A 16,086-nucleotide genomic window follows, 5' to 3' on the forward strand; every position below is an offset into this window, starting at 1 on the left:
CTTGTTTTATTAGTATCATCAAAATTTAGCAACTGCTGCCATGGTGATTTTTCAATAAACCAATTATCCATTTATCTAAATAGATCATCAGGTCATTATCTCATTGCTGTTTTTGGCACCTTACTGTGTGTAAAGCTTGCCCTAAATAGCCAAGTGGTTATGGTACTGTTCAAATCTCACAATGGCAAACTATGAAACAATGTAACTTCATCTGAAACAGATGGAAATGGGTTTGTACTCAAAAGAGTTACTGTGTGTAAATTAGCTGCCATGTTTCTCTACAATAGTTACTAACTCCAAAACTACTCCATTGATTGTAAAACATTTGGGATATCTTGAGGTTGCGAAAGACACTATATTAATGCAAATCCTTCCATTTATGTATTGACTGTTTGAGGAGTTGCAAATATGAATCTGCAGTTTGACTTTACAGCAAAGGCCTTTGTCACAATAACTAAGAAATGTCTTTTCTGCTTCACGTTCATAGGTTTAACATTGGATAATTGTCGATTGTTTGAAAGGCAAGCAGCAGAAACTGTGTCTGAAATCGTCACTGCTCTGAAACAAAATCAGTCCCTCAAATTCCTGTCTTTACCAGCAAATCGATTAGGTTGGTACACCTCGTTTTATCCTCACTCTCCTCTTCGCTGTGTTGTATCTCTGCGGTTATAAACCAGAAACAAAATTTATTATTGTCTCAAAATAAAATTTCCTTCAGCCTTTCTCAACCATGCTACAGACTGTGTTCCCCAGCTGTTTTCCAGTTGTGCCACATGAAATAGGAATACATACAGTCTAACAATGGGTTTATATATTTTTGACAGATATACAAGAGCAATAATTCTTGTAGCTGCAATACACTATGCTTTGTGTTGGTGGTAATTCTGCTTCAGCTGTAAGCAGGATCCCATAAATGTGCATTCAAATGTAATGGAACATGTCTCACCATCGTTCGCATACTTTTTGGCACTGTTTCATTTATGGAAATGTTACCTGACTGTAAACCAGCATTAAATAATATAAGTATTCTGACCTATTGCTCCTCGGTTTTTTTCAGGTACCTGTAGTCATTAAAATATTTAAGCTCATTCATGACTTATGAAGAACCATCTCTAACTATTAGAATTTCAAGCCATTTTTGGAATCTGTCAACAGCCTTCCCCTCTGAAGGCTGGTGTGAGAATTAAGTTAATACACAACTATTTGCGCAGCTTAATGTTTTTCTTATCTTTTGCTGCTTTTCCATCACTCATACTGTCTTGTCAATTCTAATGCTCACTTTAGATATCCTGAGTCTTGTCATCCAAAATTCTCATTGCATCTTATTACCTTGTAGCTTTTAGTTTGGTTTGACAATTTTCTTATTATATGAATATGTTATGATTTTTGATTTGTTCCTGCTCTGATATGTCCAATGTGTATTTTGTGGGTGACTTCACTAATAATGAGTTGGTGAGTTGCCAACACTACACGTTTCTTATTGGAAGGATGGGAAATACAGCTGATCTTTGATAGGTACTGTTTTTTGCTCTGAAATGAAGTTGTAAAGGAAGCAGCAGTTCCAAGAGAAGCTAACAATTTGCTTGTTTAGTCTTTGGGGGAAAAGAATTCTATATTTAAACTTCTTTCAATTAATTGCTTCCCCAAACCCATCTCCCTGTCTCCAAACCTGTGAATATACTGTCCTTCAGAAACTTAGCATATAATTTTCTTTTTCAAATCCTTTTTGCAGAAAAATATTCAAAAAGTCTGGTGTTGTGGCCGTTCTTAATTACTAGCTTCTATGTCACATGTTGTTCTTGTCCTTACCAGGCAACGAAGGGTTGCTCTCATTGGCGAAACTCTTTACAGAGGATTCTTTATCACGTATCTCCAGCCTGAATGTGAGGTAATCATTTTTTTTTAAATCTTTTCTTCACTCCACATACAGCATTCTCTACTTGGCTGAGGAAATGAATTGAATTGAGTTGGTCCAAGTTAGTAGGTGTTCAAGAATGGCATGAAATTACCTGTGCTCAGATTTCAGAACAAGAAAATAAGTTTTTCCACCTTCTTTGGAACCTATTCATTCAGTACAACAAAAGGTGCAGGGATGCATTTATCTTCGTTCATTCTCAAATAAGGCTGAAGTTTCCTATATTCCCTCTTTTCAAAATTTCTCCACCCTATATCTCCCTACGTTGTTCTCAGCTTACAAGTCAGGGCACCTATCTCAGGCCCCTGTTTTTGCTGTTTTGAAATTGGTTACTTTGAGATGTAGGGAGCAGCCCAGGGTAACTATTTCCAGTAGAATAGTCATTTGGCTTCCACCAGTAGAAAAGTGACTGGCTTCCAATTTTTGCTACAGCTGAGACCGGCAACCAAGATTGTGGCGGATGACCATTGTGCATGTACTTTTATTCAACACTCTCTATTGGTACTTCACCATTCTAACCAGCTTTAGCTATCTTTTGAAGTAGCATATCATGGTTATAGATAAAACCATCTCTTATTGGTGCTATGTTTCCTAGACCAACAGAGATTTTCATTTCCTCTGTTTGACTGAAGCACTCCCTTCAAGTTGCAGAGCCAGTTAACAATTTATGCACTTTGTTTATGTTTTGATGTGATTCAGGAACACAGAAAAACACTGAACTTTGTAGAAAAGATTTACGAGAATAAGGAACTTTAGCTATGAAAATAGATTGGAGAAGTTGGGACTGTTCTTCTTGGAGAAGTGAAGGCTGAGAGGAGATTTGATAGAAGTATTCAAAATCGTGAGGGGTCTGGACAGAGTAGATAGAGAGAAACTATTCCCACTCATGAAAGGATTGAGAATGAGAGGACACAGATTTAACGTAATTGGCAAAAGCGAGTGGTTAGGGTATGGAATGCACTGCCTGAGTGTGGTGAAGGCAGGTTCAATCGAGGCATTCAAAGGGAAATTAGACTTATCTGAAAAGGAAGAATGTGCAGGGTTACGGGGAGAAGGCGGTGAATTGCTCATTCGGAGTGCTTGTACAGACACGCTGGGCTTTGTAAATTCTATGATTCTATAATAGTATTTATTATATAATACAATTGATGAAATTAATCTTTGGTGCATTTCTAATTGAGTCAAATCTCACTAATTTTTTTAAAGTGCAAATTGTATTCGAGGAAATGGATTACTCAAGTTTGCAAGGCTCCTTATGACCTCCGAGTCAGAACTATCTGGTGGGCTGAAACTAAAGGAACTAAACGTAAGCGAGAACCTATTCTTCAGAGATCCTGCACTTACTCAGGAGGCACTTGAACTCTTCAAAAACAAATGTCATGTAATCACAATACAGTCACTTACTGAGCCATTACAAGCATTTGCTGACCACATCAGTGTCATGTAGACATTCCAACATGTTGCACATCCAGAGGCCTCACTGTTAACTATTATAAATTACCAGGTTCAGACGTCTTGATTATTTTACTTCATTTATAACCAGAGCCATTCAGTGCCTCTGTTAATTTAAACAAGTGAATGCAACTCCAAGGAAAAATTTCACCAATTATGTACTTGAAAAGCTATCATTCTTTCTTTCTTGCTTGGCTGGCTCAGGATCCAAGTTAGTCTAAAGCACCTACTCAAGTATAATTGGATGAGCTACTTCGATTATCTTCGAAGCATATTTTTGTGAGGCAAAATGAGCCATGAATTTGGAGTTTAATTTTTATTAGAATTCATAGAATGTAGCATTTTGTACTGTAGTATTTTATTTTCCTTTTTCTATTTTTAAAAAACTAGGGTAGACATCTTTTTTTGAGGGTGGATCGACTGCCCCTTCACAGCATGTTGGGCTGCCTGTTAATAAATATGGCTTTTTATACTCCCCTAACATTGATTTTCTAAGCAGTATTTTTCAATATTGTAATTATTGTGAAGCTTTGTCATGTTCATAAAGTTCCTTGCTTAGCAAAGTGGCTTATTTTCTTTTTACACAAATGTGATTTAAGATAAGCTTTGGTTTGGATCACACTAAGGTCAAATCTCAGCCAGGTTCGTCAAATGGATGACGGCTGTATATGCAAAGACCTTCTGTACGGTGAACTGGCCACTGGGTCATGACCTCCTGGGCATCCATACTTCCGCTACAAGGAGCCCTGCAAGCAAGAATTGAAAATAGTGGACATTGATGCTGACAACTAGGAGACAGTTGTGGCAGTGACCTCTGGAAGCTGATTGCTGGGAAGAGCATTGGAAGAGGCAAACAGAAATGGAAAGCTCAGCTGGCCAATAAAAGGGCCCAGAGAAACTAGAGCCCAGCAAATTGTGCACCTTCTCAGCTCAGTGCTGCATTCTCTGCGGAGGAAAACAGACTCTGTCATTTCAGAGTGGGTCTCCTGAGCCACATCAGACGATGCATCACACAGAGTTGACCACCACAGCACAAACTATCGTTTATGAGATGGAAGGTTGCCACCAGTACAAGACCTAACCTGGATCGTTAGACCCTGCAATTGTATGAAACAGCTACTAAGATTCTAGTTTTAGGTAAGGTTGAAGTCAATACGATAAAAGAGTGACTGTCCACAGTGAGCTGGATAAATTTGATAATGGGTGAAATGACAAGAGATCAGTTATTCAAAAAAGAATTTGTGATACAGAACCAGTCTATACCCCTTTGGGAAAAAGCTTTACTTGGCATAAAACAAAAGCTATGGATAAATAAACAGTAGGAGACAATGGGTAATTAAAAGAAAAAAAAGTACAAAAATGCAAAAAAGCACAGATCCTAGTGAATGGGAGAGATACAAAGAGTACCAGAGGGTGACAAGAAGTTGGTAAGAACTACAAAAAAGGAGTATGAAAAGAAACTTGCAAGGAGTGCCAAATCAACACACAGTATTTTACTGTTAGGGAAAAGAGAGTGGTCAGGAACAATATTGGCACTTTGAAAACTGGCAAATGATATCTGTGAAAATAATCACTTTGAATATTTATAGTAGAGGAAATGGATAACATAACAAGAAATAAGAGCAGGAGTAGGCTATTCAGCACTTTGGGCCTGTTCAGTCATTCTATGAGTTCGTGGTTGATCTTCTACTTCAACTCCATTTTCCTGCACCATCCCTGTATCCCTTGATGTTTTTAATATGCAGAAATCTATCAGTCTTAGTCTTGAACATATTCAACAAATGAGTCTCCATAGCTCTCTAGGGCAGACAATTCCAAAGATTCAGCACCTCCTGAGTGAAGAAATTTCTCCTCATTTTAGTCTTAAATGGCCTACCCTTTATTCTGAGACAATGGCCCCTGGTTCTAGACACCCAAGCCAGGGGTAACATCCTTCCTGCATCCACCATGTAAGAACTTTGTATGTCTGAATGAGATCACCTCTCATTCTTTTAAACTCCAGATAATTAAGGTCCAGTCTATTTAACCTTTCCTCATAGGACAATCCTTCCATCCCAGGAATTAATAACATGCCAGACCTCCCAAGGAAACATCGTGAATCAAGGATGGGAACTTATGAAAAATAATGCAAGCAAAATAATATAATCTTCCAAACAGAAAATGCTAGAAATACTCAGCAAGTCAGCATCTGTGGAGAGAAACAGAGTTAATGTTTCAGGCTGATGACAGCATGGATTTGTAGAGGGTAAATCGTACCTGAATTTTTTGAAGAGCAATTTAAGTAGTGGATGGGGGAAAGTCAATGGCTTTTATTTAAAGGGGGCCAGAAGGCATTTGATAAAGTCCCTCATAAGAGACTGTTAGCTAAAATTGAAGCTCATGGAAGTGAAGGCAAATTATTGACTTGGCTAGGAAATTGGCTGAGTGGCTGCATAGGGCTAATTGCCAAGAATTGACGAGTGGTATTCCACAGGGATCTGAGGCCTCAACTATTCACTGTGTTTATTAACATAATTGGGAAAGTTTTAAAAACTAACAAAAGATGACCAAAAAATAATAAAGAAGGAGAAAATAAATTTTGAGGGTAAACTGGCAAGCAATATAAAAACGGACAATAAGAGTTTCTTTAAATATATAAAAAGGAAGAGGGGCTAAAGTGAACATAGGCCCATTAGAGATTGAGGCTGGGGAAATAATAATGGGGAACCAGGAAATTGTAGAGGAGTTGAGTAAATACTTTGCTTCAGTCTTCATGGTAGAAGATACTAATAGCATTCCAAAAATACTAAATAATCAAGGGGCAAAAGTTATGAGAGGAAATAAGTACAATAACTATCACTAGAAAAAAAGTACTAGAGAAACTAATGGGGCTAAAGGCAGATAAGTCCCCTGGACCGGATGGGTTACATCCTAGAATATTAAAGGAAGTAGCTACAGAGATAGTGGATGCACAAGTAGTAATCTTCCAAGAATTCTTAGATTCTGGACAAGTCCCAGAGGAATGGAGAACAGCCAATGTAACACACTTATTCAAAAAGGGAGGGAGACAGAACAGGTAACTATAGGCCAGTTAGCTTAACATCTGTCATTGTGAAAATGCTGGAGTCTATTATAAAGGATGTAATGGCAGAGCATTTAGAAATACATAATCTAATCAAGCAGAGTCAGCATAGTTTTATGAAGGGAAAGTCATGCTTAATAAATTTATTAGAAATCTTTGAGGAGGTAATAAGCAAAATAGATAAAGGAGAACCAGTAGATGTAATATATTTGTATTTCCAAAAGGTGTTTGATAAGGTACCACACAAAAGGCTACTTGATAAGATAAGAGCCCATTGTGTTGGGGGTAGTATATTAGCATGGATAGAGGATTGGCTAATAGAAGACAGAGAGTTGGGATAAGGGGGGCATTTTCAGGATGGCAACCTGTAACTAGTGGAGGGCCAGAGGGTTCAGTGCTGGGGCCTCAATTATTTATAATATATATTAATGACTTAGATGAGGGAAGTGAATGTACTATCGCCAAGTTTGCGGATGATGCAAAAATAGGTGGGAAGGTAAGTGGTGAGGATGACACAAGGAGTCTACAGAGGTATATAGACAGGTTAAGTGAGTGGGCAAAAACTTGGCAGATGGAATATAGTATGGGAAAATGTGAGGTTATGCACTTTGGCAGGAACAATAGAGGAACTGAATATTATTCAAATGGGAAAAGGCTGCAGCACAGGAGGATTTGGGAGTCCTTGTGTATGAATCCCAAAAAGCTAACATACAAGTTCAACAGGTAATAAGGAAGGCAAATGGAATATTGGCCTTTATTTCAAAGGGAATGGAGTATTAAAATAGGGAAGTCTTGCTAAAACTATACAAGGCACTAGTTAAACCACACCTAGAATTCTGTGAACAATTTTGGCTCCCTTATCTAAGGAAAGATATACTGCCGTTGGAGGCAGTCCAGAAAAGGTTCACTAGGTTGATCCCGGGTATAGAGGGATTTTCTTATGAGGAGAGGTTGAGTAGGTTGGCCCTGTACTCATTGGAGTTTAGAAGAATGAGAGGCGACCTTATTGAAACATATAAGATTCTTTGGGGGCTTGACAGAGCAGATGCTGAGAAGTTGTTTCCCCTTGTGGGAGAGTCTAGGACCAGAGGGCATAATCTCAGAGTAAGGGGTCGCCCATTTAAAACAGAGATGAGGAGGCATTTCTTCTCAAAGGGTAGTGAATCTGTGGAATTCTTTACTGCAGAGGGCTGTAGAGACTGGGTCATTAAGTATATTCAAGGCTGAGATAGACAAATTTTTAATCAGTTGGGGAATCAAGCATTATGGGGAAAAAGCAGGAAAGTGGAGTTGAGAATTAACAGATCAGCCATGATCTCATTGATTGGTGGAGCAGACTCGATGGGCCGAATGGCCTACTTCTGCTCCTACATCTTATGTTCTAATTTAGATGATGGGATAGAAAGCCACATATCAAAGTATTCCAGTGACACATTGGAAGCAATGTTGATCAAAGCATAATATAAGAAAGATATATTAATAGATTAAGTGAATGGGCAAAACTGGCGGTTTGATTGCAGTACAGGCAAATGTAATGTCATTCACTTTGCACCTAAAAACAATAGAACAAGTTTACTTGTTAAATGATGAAAAGCTAAAGAGACTTTGGCTTGCGGGGGTGGTGGGGGGGGGTGGGGGGGCGGTGGTGGTGGGGTGGTGGTGGGTGGAGTGCAGGGGAACAGGTAATTTTGTTGAGCATTAAAAAGTCGTGAGCAAGTATAGAAAATAATCAAAAGGGCCAATAGAATGTTGGCCTTTATACCTAGAGGCCGAGAATACAAAGGGGTAGAAGTCATGCTACAGCTATACAAAGCCTTGGTAGACTACACCTGGAGTACAGTGAGCATTCTGAGCACCACATTTTCGAATATATTGGCCTTGGAGGGAACACAGTTTAGATTTACCAGAGTGAAACCTGGACTCCATGGGTTAAATTAGGTGGGGAGATTACTCAAACTAGTGTTGTATTTCTGGAATTTAAGAAGTGGTTATCAGATCAAAGTTTATAAGATATTAAGGGAACAAATTTTTTTAAAATTCATTTTTACAGCATGTGGTTGTCACTGGCTAGGTCAGCATTTATTGCCCATCCTTAATTGCCCTTGAGAAGGTGGTGGTGAGCTGCCTTCTTGAACCGTTGCAATCCCTGTGGTGTAGGTGCACCCACAATGCTGTTAGAGAGGGAGTTCCAGGATTTTGACCCAGCGACAGTGAATGAACGGTGATATATTTCCAAGTCAGGATGGTGAGTGGCTTGGAGGTGAACTTCCAGCTGGTGGTGTTCTCATGCATCTGCTGCCCTTGTCCTTCTACTTGGTCATGGTCGTGGGTTTGGAAGGTGCTGCCATAGGATCCTTGGTGAGTTTCTGATAGCATCTTGTAGGTGGTACACATTACTGCCCCAGTTTATTGGTGGTGGAGGGAGTGAATGTTTGTGGAAGGGGTGCCAATCAAGTGGGCTGCTTTGTCCTGGATGGTGTCAAGCTTCTTGGATGTTGTTGGAGCTGCACTCATCTAGGCAAGTGGAGAGTATTCCATCACACTCCTGACTTGTGCCTTGTAAATGGTGGACAGGCTTTGAGGAGTCAGGAGGTGAGTTACTTGCCACAGGATTCCTAGCTTCTGACCTGCTCTTGTCACCGCAGTACTTATATGGCTAGTCCAGTTCAGTTTCTGGTCAATGGTAACCCCCAGGATGTTGATAGTGGGGGATCCGGTGATGGTAATGCCATTGAATGTCAAGGGGCAATATACGAGGTGAAATATGATAGAGAGAAACTAATTCCACTGATTGGGAAATCTAGGACTAGAGGGCATTGTCTAAAATTTGGAGCCACACCTTCCAGCAGTGAAATTATGAAACTTCACACAGAGGTTAGTAAAAGTTTGGAACTCTCTTCAGCAAATGGCATTTGGTGTTAGACCAACTGTTAATTTTAAATTGGAAATTCATAAATTTTTGTTAACCAAAGTATTAAGGATTTTGGGATAAAGGCAGGTATATGGAATTAGGTCAGAGATCAGCCATGATCTCATTGAATGATTGAACAGACTTGAAGTGCTAAATGATGCGATTGTATTAGAGAAGGTACAGAGAAGATTTACCATGTTGTTAAAAGCAAAATACTGTGGATGCTGGAAATCTGAAACAAAAACAGAAAATGCTGGAAAAACTCAACGGGTCTAACAAAAAAAAACAGAGTTAACGTTTCGCGTCCGTATGACTCTTCTTCAGAGCTAAAGAGTAGTGAAAATGTGATGAAATTTATATTGTTTAAGCAGCGTGGAGCAGGTGAAGCTGGAAAGAAGGCCAGTGATAGGCGGAGGTAAAGGAGAGATTGCCAGAGATGTTGTGGACAAAATAACAAAAGGGTGTTAATGATTGTGGTACTGGCTAAAGGATGGTGGCATTAAGGTCAGAAAGCAGGGTGTGATAATAGCAGGACAAGGATAAGCACTCTGCTGAGTTTTTCCAGCATTTTCTGTTTTCGTTGACGAGGTTGTTGTCTGGACTGAAGAATTTTAGTTATGAGGAACGTTTGGAAAGGCTGGTGTTGTTTTCTTTGAAACAGAGGAGGCTGAAGGGTGACCTCATTGAAGTATATAAAATTATTAGTCATTGAGATTCATGCCTTATTCCCTTTGGTTAAGTGGTGCATAACCTAGGGGCATAGGTTTAGGGGATTCAAGGGGAAATATTTTCACCCAGGGTGGTGAGGATCCAGAACTCAGTGCCTGAAAGGGTAGTGGATACAGAAACCCTTGGATTATGCATTTGAAGTGCTGTAACCTACAAGGCTACATATCACAAGCTGGAAAGTTAGATTAGGCTGGATGGCTACTTGTTGGCCTGTGCAGACACAATGAGCCAAATGGCCTCTTTATGTGCTGTAAAGTTCTATTATTCTAAGTGGCCTCTTCATGTTCCTATGTTCCTCACAGCAGCCGTAACCAGCACAAAATAACAAGAAATTGTTCCCGTTTCTGTATCAGATATAGAGGGGAAAAGGAGTGGGGGGATTAGTGTATGGCGCTTAATACTCATTATTTTTATTCATTCACGGAATGTGGGCTTCGCTGGCTGGGCCAGCATTTATTGACCATACCTTGTTGCCCTTGAGAAGGCGGTGGTGAGCTGCCGCCTTGAACTGCTGCGGTCCATGTGGTGTCGGTACACCCACTGTACTGTTGGGAAGGGAGTTTCAGGATTTTGACCCAGCGACAGTGAAGGAACAGCGATATATTTCCATGTCAGGATGGTGAGTGACTTGAAGGGGAATTTACAGGTGGTGGTGTTCCCATCTATCTGCTGCCCTTGTCCTTCCAGGTGGTAGTAGTTGTGGGTTTGGACGATGCCGTCTAAGGAGCCTTGGTGAATTCGTGCAGTGCATCCTGTAGATGGTACACGCTCCTGCGAATGTTCATCGATGGTGGAGGGAGTGAATGTTTGTGGATGCGGTGCCAATCAAGCGGACTGCTTTGTCCTGGACGGTGTCTTCAGTGTTGTGGGAGCTGCACTCATCCAGGTAAGTGGAGAGTATTCCATCATACTCTTGACTTGTGCCTTGTAGATGGTGGACAGGCTTTGAGGAGTAAGGAGGTGAGTTACTTATCGCATGATTCCTAGCCTCTGACCTGCTCTTGTAGCCACAGTACTTATATGGCTAGTCCAGTTCAGTTTCTGGTCAATGGTAACCCCCAGGATGTTGATAGTGGGGAATTCAGTGATGGTAATGCCATTGAACATAAAGCGGTAATGGTTGGATTATCTCTTGTTGGAGATGGTCATTGCCTGACACTTGTGTGGCGTGAATGTTACTTGCCCCTTGTCAGCCCAAGCCTGGATATTGTCCAGGTCTTGCTTCATTTGGACATGGACTGCTTCAAATGCAGCAATTAATTGGCAAGCAATTTTTCATATGCTGGAGAACTTCAACCCTTAAACTGAATCTACCCTCATTTTTTGAATGCAGGAAAGATCCTGTCCTGGCTTTTGAAGCCTGAGATTGCATTGAACATTTTGGTGAGCAAAATAACACTTACCTTGCATTCTCATTATTGTTGTGGGTAAAGACTGACTCAGGTTTGTGGACTTCATTATTTGTGTCCTTGTAGCAGCTTATTGAAAAGGTAAAAGACTAGTCTATATGATGCTTTGGGGACTCACATTGTACATTTACACAGAGAGGGTGATTTTTTATTATATCAAGAGAAACATTCTTCACAGAAGTGACTGCCAGAACATTACTTGGTAGTTATTTCATAAAGAGTTAATGAATAGTTGTTTGGTAATACAGAACTTGAGTATCGCTGACAAAAGAGACATGTCAAAGCTTTTTGCCTTGCACTTATCAGGACACCACGCAAGAAACCAATATAAGGGGAACACAATTTATACTGCATGAGAAGGGGAGTATTGGTTGGCAAGTAGACTGTAACTGGCAGAGGCGTTGCCATGATGAACGCACCAGTCACCATCACTGGTGCATTCTTCATGGCAATGCCTCTGCCATTCAGAGTTCACTTGCCAACCAATCAGCGTACTTCTCTCATGCTGTATAAATTGTTTTCCTCTTATATTGGTATTCTAGCGAGGCGTCCTGATAAGTGCAAGGCAAAAAGCTTTGACATGTCTCTTTTTTCAGCGAAGAGTTTATGGTGCAAATTGTGCAAAAGTTACAGCATTGTTGATCAATGCAGAATTCTACAGTAGGACTTTGGTGTTTGGATTGCATTGTCCGTTTTACCAGGTAAAAATATTCTGCAGAAGTATTACATGCAGGACAAAGTGTTCTCCCAAGCTTCCTACTGCAACCTTTGTTTGTTGTAGTGAAATAGACAGAGCTTTGGCCCTAGTAACAATGCACTTAGCTCTTGCACAAATGCACTTAGCAATGGGTTACAAGTTGACAACAAATCATGGTTCAGAAACTTTATTCCACTTTTTCATCAGCTGGCGCCTGTGTGACCATTACAAAAAAAAAGCTTCCAGAACTATAAATCTGGCCCAATAAAGAAATAGGATCTATTTGCTAGTAATATCCTTTGTATACATGTAACTACTGGCTCACTGGCATCAGGATCTTAACCTGCTCTGAGGTAGTTAGTCCAAGTTTTGCAGTCATAACATTTCTTCCTCACGAATAAAAGGAAAGAGCCCATAATTTATAATTTTGCCCTAAAATTCCCCCATTAAATCGTGTACCCATCTTCTTGACCAAACATTGCCCATCGGTGCCAGGATTTTCTTCTGGGTTTTTTTCAGTCAGCCACCACAACTCTTGCTGAAACCCTGGCTATGTCAGATAAAGGGTGTTTCTGCTGAAGTTATGGGAGTCAATCAGGAGGTTCCTCAAGAAAATTCCTGGCACACATATATTCTATGTGCATACAGTCTCATCCTGTTCTTGTATCCTGAATCCTATTGTCCCTCAGTTCTATTGTGTATCCTTTCACAACTATTAGGTGACTAAGTTAATTAAGAACAATCGATACTAGAGAATGTAAAATGGTTACTTTATAAATCAGTAGAGCTACCTTTACTTTGCCCCATTCTTGCAGGCATTTCCTACTGAGTAATTTCTCCAGCTACACCAGCCTCTGTTGTGACACACTGTAAATTAGGTTTAAGATTACTTCAACCATACTTTCTGTTTGAATATGAAAATATCCCTCTGATTTGTTTCATCAGTCCAAGGCAAATTCAAAGCCAGGCCTCAGGATTAGTTCAGTATTGAGCAGTAAGAATGAACCAGATCACCGATCCCTGACAGGATTGATCCTGGTATGAAGTTTAATGGCCCATTATAATCCAACCTGGATTGGGGAGTGCCCACTCTTCTTTCCTAAACAATAACTTCTGGAAACTGCAAGAGATTGATTGAGGGCAGAATTGATTTCTGTGCATTCGAGACGTGAGGTCATTGGCAAGGCCATCATTTATTGCCCATCCCTAATTGCCCTAGAGAATATGGTGGTGAGCCAAGTGCTGTCGGTAGCTTTGCTTTCCCTGATTAGTGATAGGTCACAGATTCTAACTGTAATATATAATTTGAGTAGTGGTATTTTAACTGAACAGACAAATGGGGCTAATTTTTTCCGCTGAGGGTCAAATCTTGCAGTTGGGGATGAAAGTGGGAGCCAATCCTATTCTAGTGGGTGGCGTAACCATGGAGGCACATTTTTTCTGGCTGCAGCCAATTAACAGGCCACTCCTGGGACTGGCATCCAATTTTGGAGAGATGGTGGCATAGTGGTAATGCTGCTGGACTAGTAATCTTGAGGGCTGAGGCTAATGCTTTGGGAATACAGGTTCAAGTCCCACCATGCCAGCTGGTGGAATTTAAATTCAATTAATAAACCTGGAAGATAAGCTAGTCTCAGTAAAGGTGACTATGAAGATATCATCAAGTGCTGTAAAAAAAAATCTTGTTCACTAATGCCCTTTAGGGAAGAAAATCTGCCATCCTTGGCTGGTCTGGCCTACATGTAACTGCAGATCCACAGCAATGTGGTTGATTCTTAACTACCCTCTGAAACCGGCTAGCAAACTGCTCAGCTCAAGGGCCATTAGGGATGGGCAGAAAATGCTGGCATTGCCAGTGACACCACATCCCATAAAAGAATAAGAAAAATTGAGGGCAGCTGCCCATCCTCCTGAGCCAAGATGGTAGTACCACCACTAGTGGTAGCTGCTACTGAGGCTGCAGCATAAGGGAAAAAGTGCCTCAGTGCCAAGGCCCCCTTGAAGAGCAAGTAAGGTTTTGTGAGAAAACCTATGCCAGGTAGCTGATCAGAGCTGAGTGGTGGTGTGGAGGGCTGTGGTGCACCAGTTGCTCTCTGCAGACCAGCTGTAAAGAGGGGTCTTCTCGCACTAGGGAGTCTGCTGGGAGGCTGTCAGCAGTAATCTGGCAGTCTCTCCATGTGGTGGAGGGCCCTCCTGAAATGGATAAAATGCTGGCGGATGCATTACGTAGCCTTTAATTAGGCCCTAAAGTGGCTCAATCGGCCACCTACATGCTGCTAAGGCTCCCGCTGCTGACAATATGTCACGGCGGTGGGAAAACATTGGGCTGCCCTCCCGACGCCTTACCCAGCTCCCAGCCCATCTCCAAAGGGCTAGTAAAATTCAGCCCATAGTGTTTTAGGTCAGAAGCAAAAAAAAAAACTATCTCCATAAAAACAAGTGAGGAAAACATTTAATATTGAACAAAGAAAATGTACATTTTCCAGAGGCCCATCTCTCAATTACAGACACATGAACTGACCATAATTGTACAGAACTATTAAATTAAGTATGTGGCTTAAAGATGCATGGGCTTCAGATGTCAAAAATTAATTTGAACTGGCTTTTTGAGGGTATCATAGATGACAACAGACAGGAATGATAGTATTACATCCTCAAATTGTTTGAATTTACAAACCAGAAATTTCTCCAAAAAAGGGAAACTTGAAGTATATTGTACTTACACTTTAGTACCACTGATTTCCCCTGAAAATTAGAATTTACCAATGTCTTATGCAATATATACAAAAGTAGAGTTCAGAAAAACACTCCCATTCACAGAATAGATCGTAAAACTCCCCTGCATTATCTGTTCAGTCCTTCACATTTCATGTACAGTGGAAAAGACGTAGGAGTATTTTATATGGAAAAAAATACAATACCCAAGAGCACTTCGAGGAACAGTGATAGATATTTTAACTACATGTACAAGACAGCAGAGCTTCAATATGCAAATATCAAGTGAAGTCAAGATGGACTGAGGAGCCTGCTGATGCTCACTCATATTCCATAATGAAGTTGAGGGTTTCCACAAAGCACAGCACTGTCAAGTCTGTATTGCAATCAGACTTCGCAGACACGAAATTCATTTAACGCATTGTTGATTAACGACAAGTCTTTATTCATCACAATTTTGCAACTGCTTCTAGCCATCTCAGATGACTCCACGCTGTTGCTCGTGGGAGTGGTGATGAAAGACAAAGGAGACTGCAACATCCCAAGCAGACTGAAGGACCATGTCTCGTAGTCCACGTTTATCTGCACAGTGATTCCACTGAGAGAGATCAGATGTACAGTCTGAGTCCTCAGGAGGACCGCGCACCTGGTGTCCATTTACACATCGGCGACACTTCAACCTGCAGAAAGGATACAGGTGGTCAGTTATGTTACAGGAGCTTCAGATACAGGCAACTAATAAACATGCAAACATTTACAAAACTATTGCAGTTTACTAAGTAAAGTAATAACAGACATTATTATGAATTAGAGAATGATTGACAGGGCACAGTTAGTCCTTTAACTGGTCAGCTATCTTCAGTTCTCTGTTTAATTTCAGTGTTTTATGCCAATGTTACAAGCGAAGTGCTACAGATTCAACCATGATTTGAGGATCCCTGATGAACACGTGTCATTTCGCCATGGTCAGGGAAGAAGAAACAATAAAGTCACTCTGGATTGCTAATATACCTCTGTAGGAGCTGGAATGCTTGACAGCCATTTTAATGTCAGGAACAATATGTGGTACAGGGATATTAAGGAAGGAAAAATAGAAAGTACATTGAAGCCCTCATCTGTGCTTTACACTTTCTTCTCCATTAGCTCATCTTTCCCCTGGTCTAGTGCACACTTATTCATATTCTCAAGTGCCGGGAT

The 16,086-nt window shown here is 40.5% G+C and overlaps 2 protein-coding genes across 4 annotated transcripts in view; one reads left to right on the forward strand and one right to left on the reverse strand.

Moving 5' to 3' along the window:
• Positions 1-3,930, forward strand: part of lrrc41 (leucine rich repeat containing 41) — a 13,376-nt gene extending 9,446 nt beyond the window's left edge. Inside the window, exons 8-10 of the mRNA XM_041207971.1 lie at positions 488-610; positions 1,813-1,888; positions 3,122-3,930. Coding sequence (XP_041063905.1) covers positions 488-610; positions 1,813-1,888; positions 3,122-3,362 — 440 coding nt within the window. The 3' untranslated portion in view covers positions 3,363-3,930. The remainder of the gene's footprint in view (positions 1-487; positions 611-1,812; positions 1,889-3,121) is intronic.
• A 10,681-nt stretch (positions 3,931-14,611) lies between these two features.
• The window catches only part of rad54l (RAD54 like), a 53,955-nt gene continuing 52,480 nt past the window's right edge, over positions 14,612-16,086 (reverse strand). For all 3 annotated transcript variants that reach the window (XM_041208871.1, XM_041208873.1, XM_041208872.1), the window contains one exon: positions 14,612-15,569. In XM_041208871.1, the coding sequence (XP_041064805.1) occupies positions 15,368-15,569 (202 nt within the window). In that variant the 3' untranslated portion in view covers positions 14,612-15,367. The remainder of the gene's footprint in view (positions 15,570-16,086) is intronic.

Source organism: Carcharodon carcharias, chromosome 16, assembly GCF_017639515.1.
Source record: "Carcharodon carcharias isolate sCarCar2 chromosome 16, sCarCar2.pri, whole genome shotgun sequence".
Taxonomy (NCBI): domain Eukaryota; kingdom Metazoa; phylum Chordata; class Chondrichthyes; order Lamniformes; family Lamnidae; genus Carcharodon; species Carcharodon carcharias.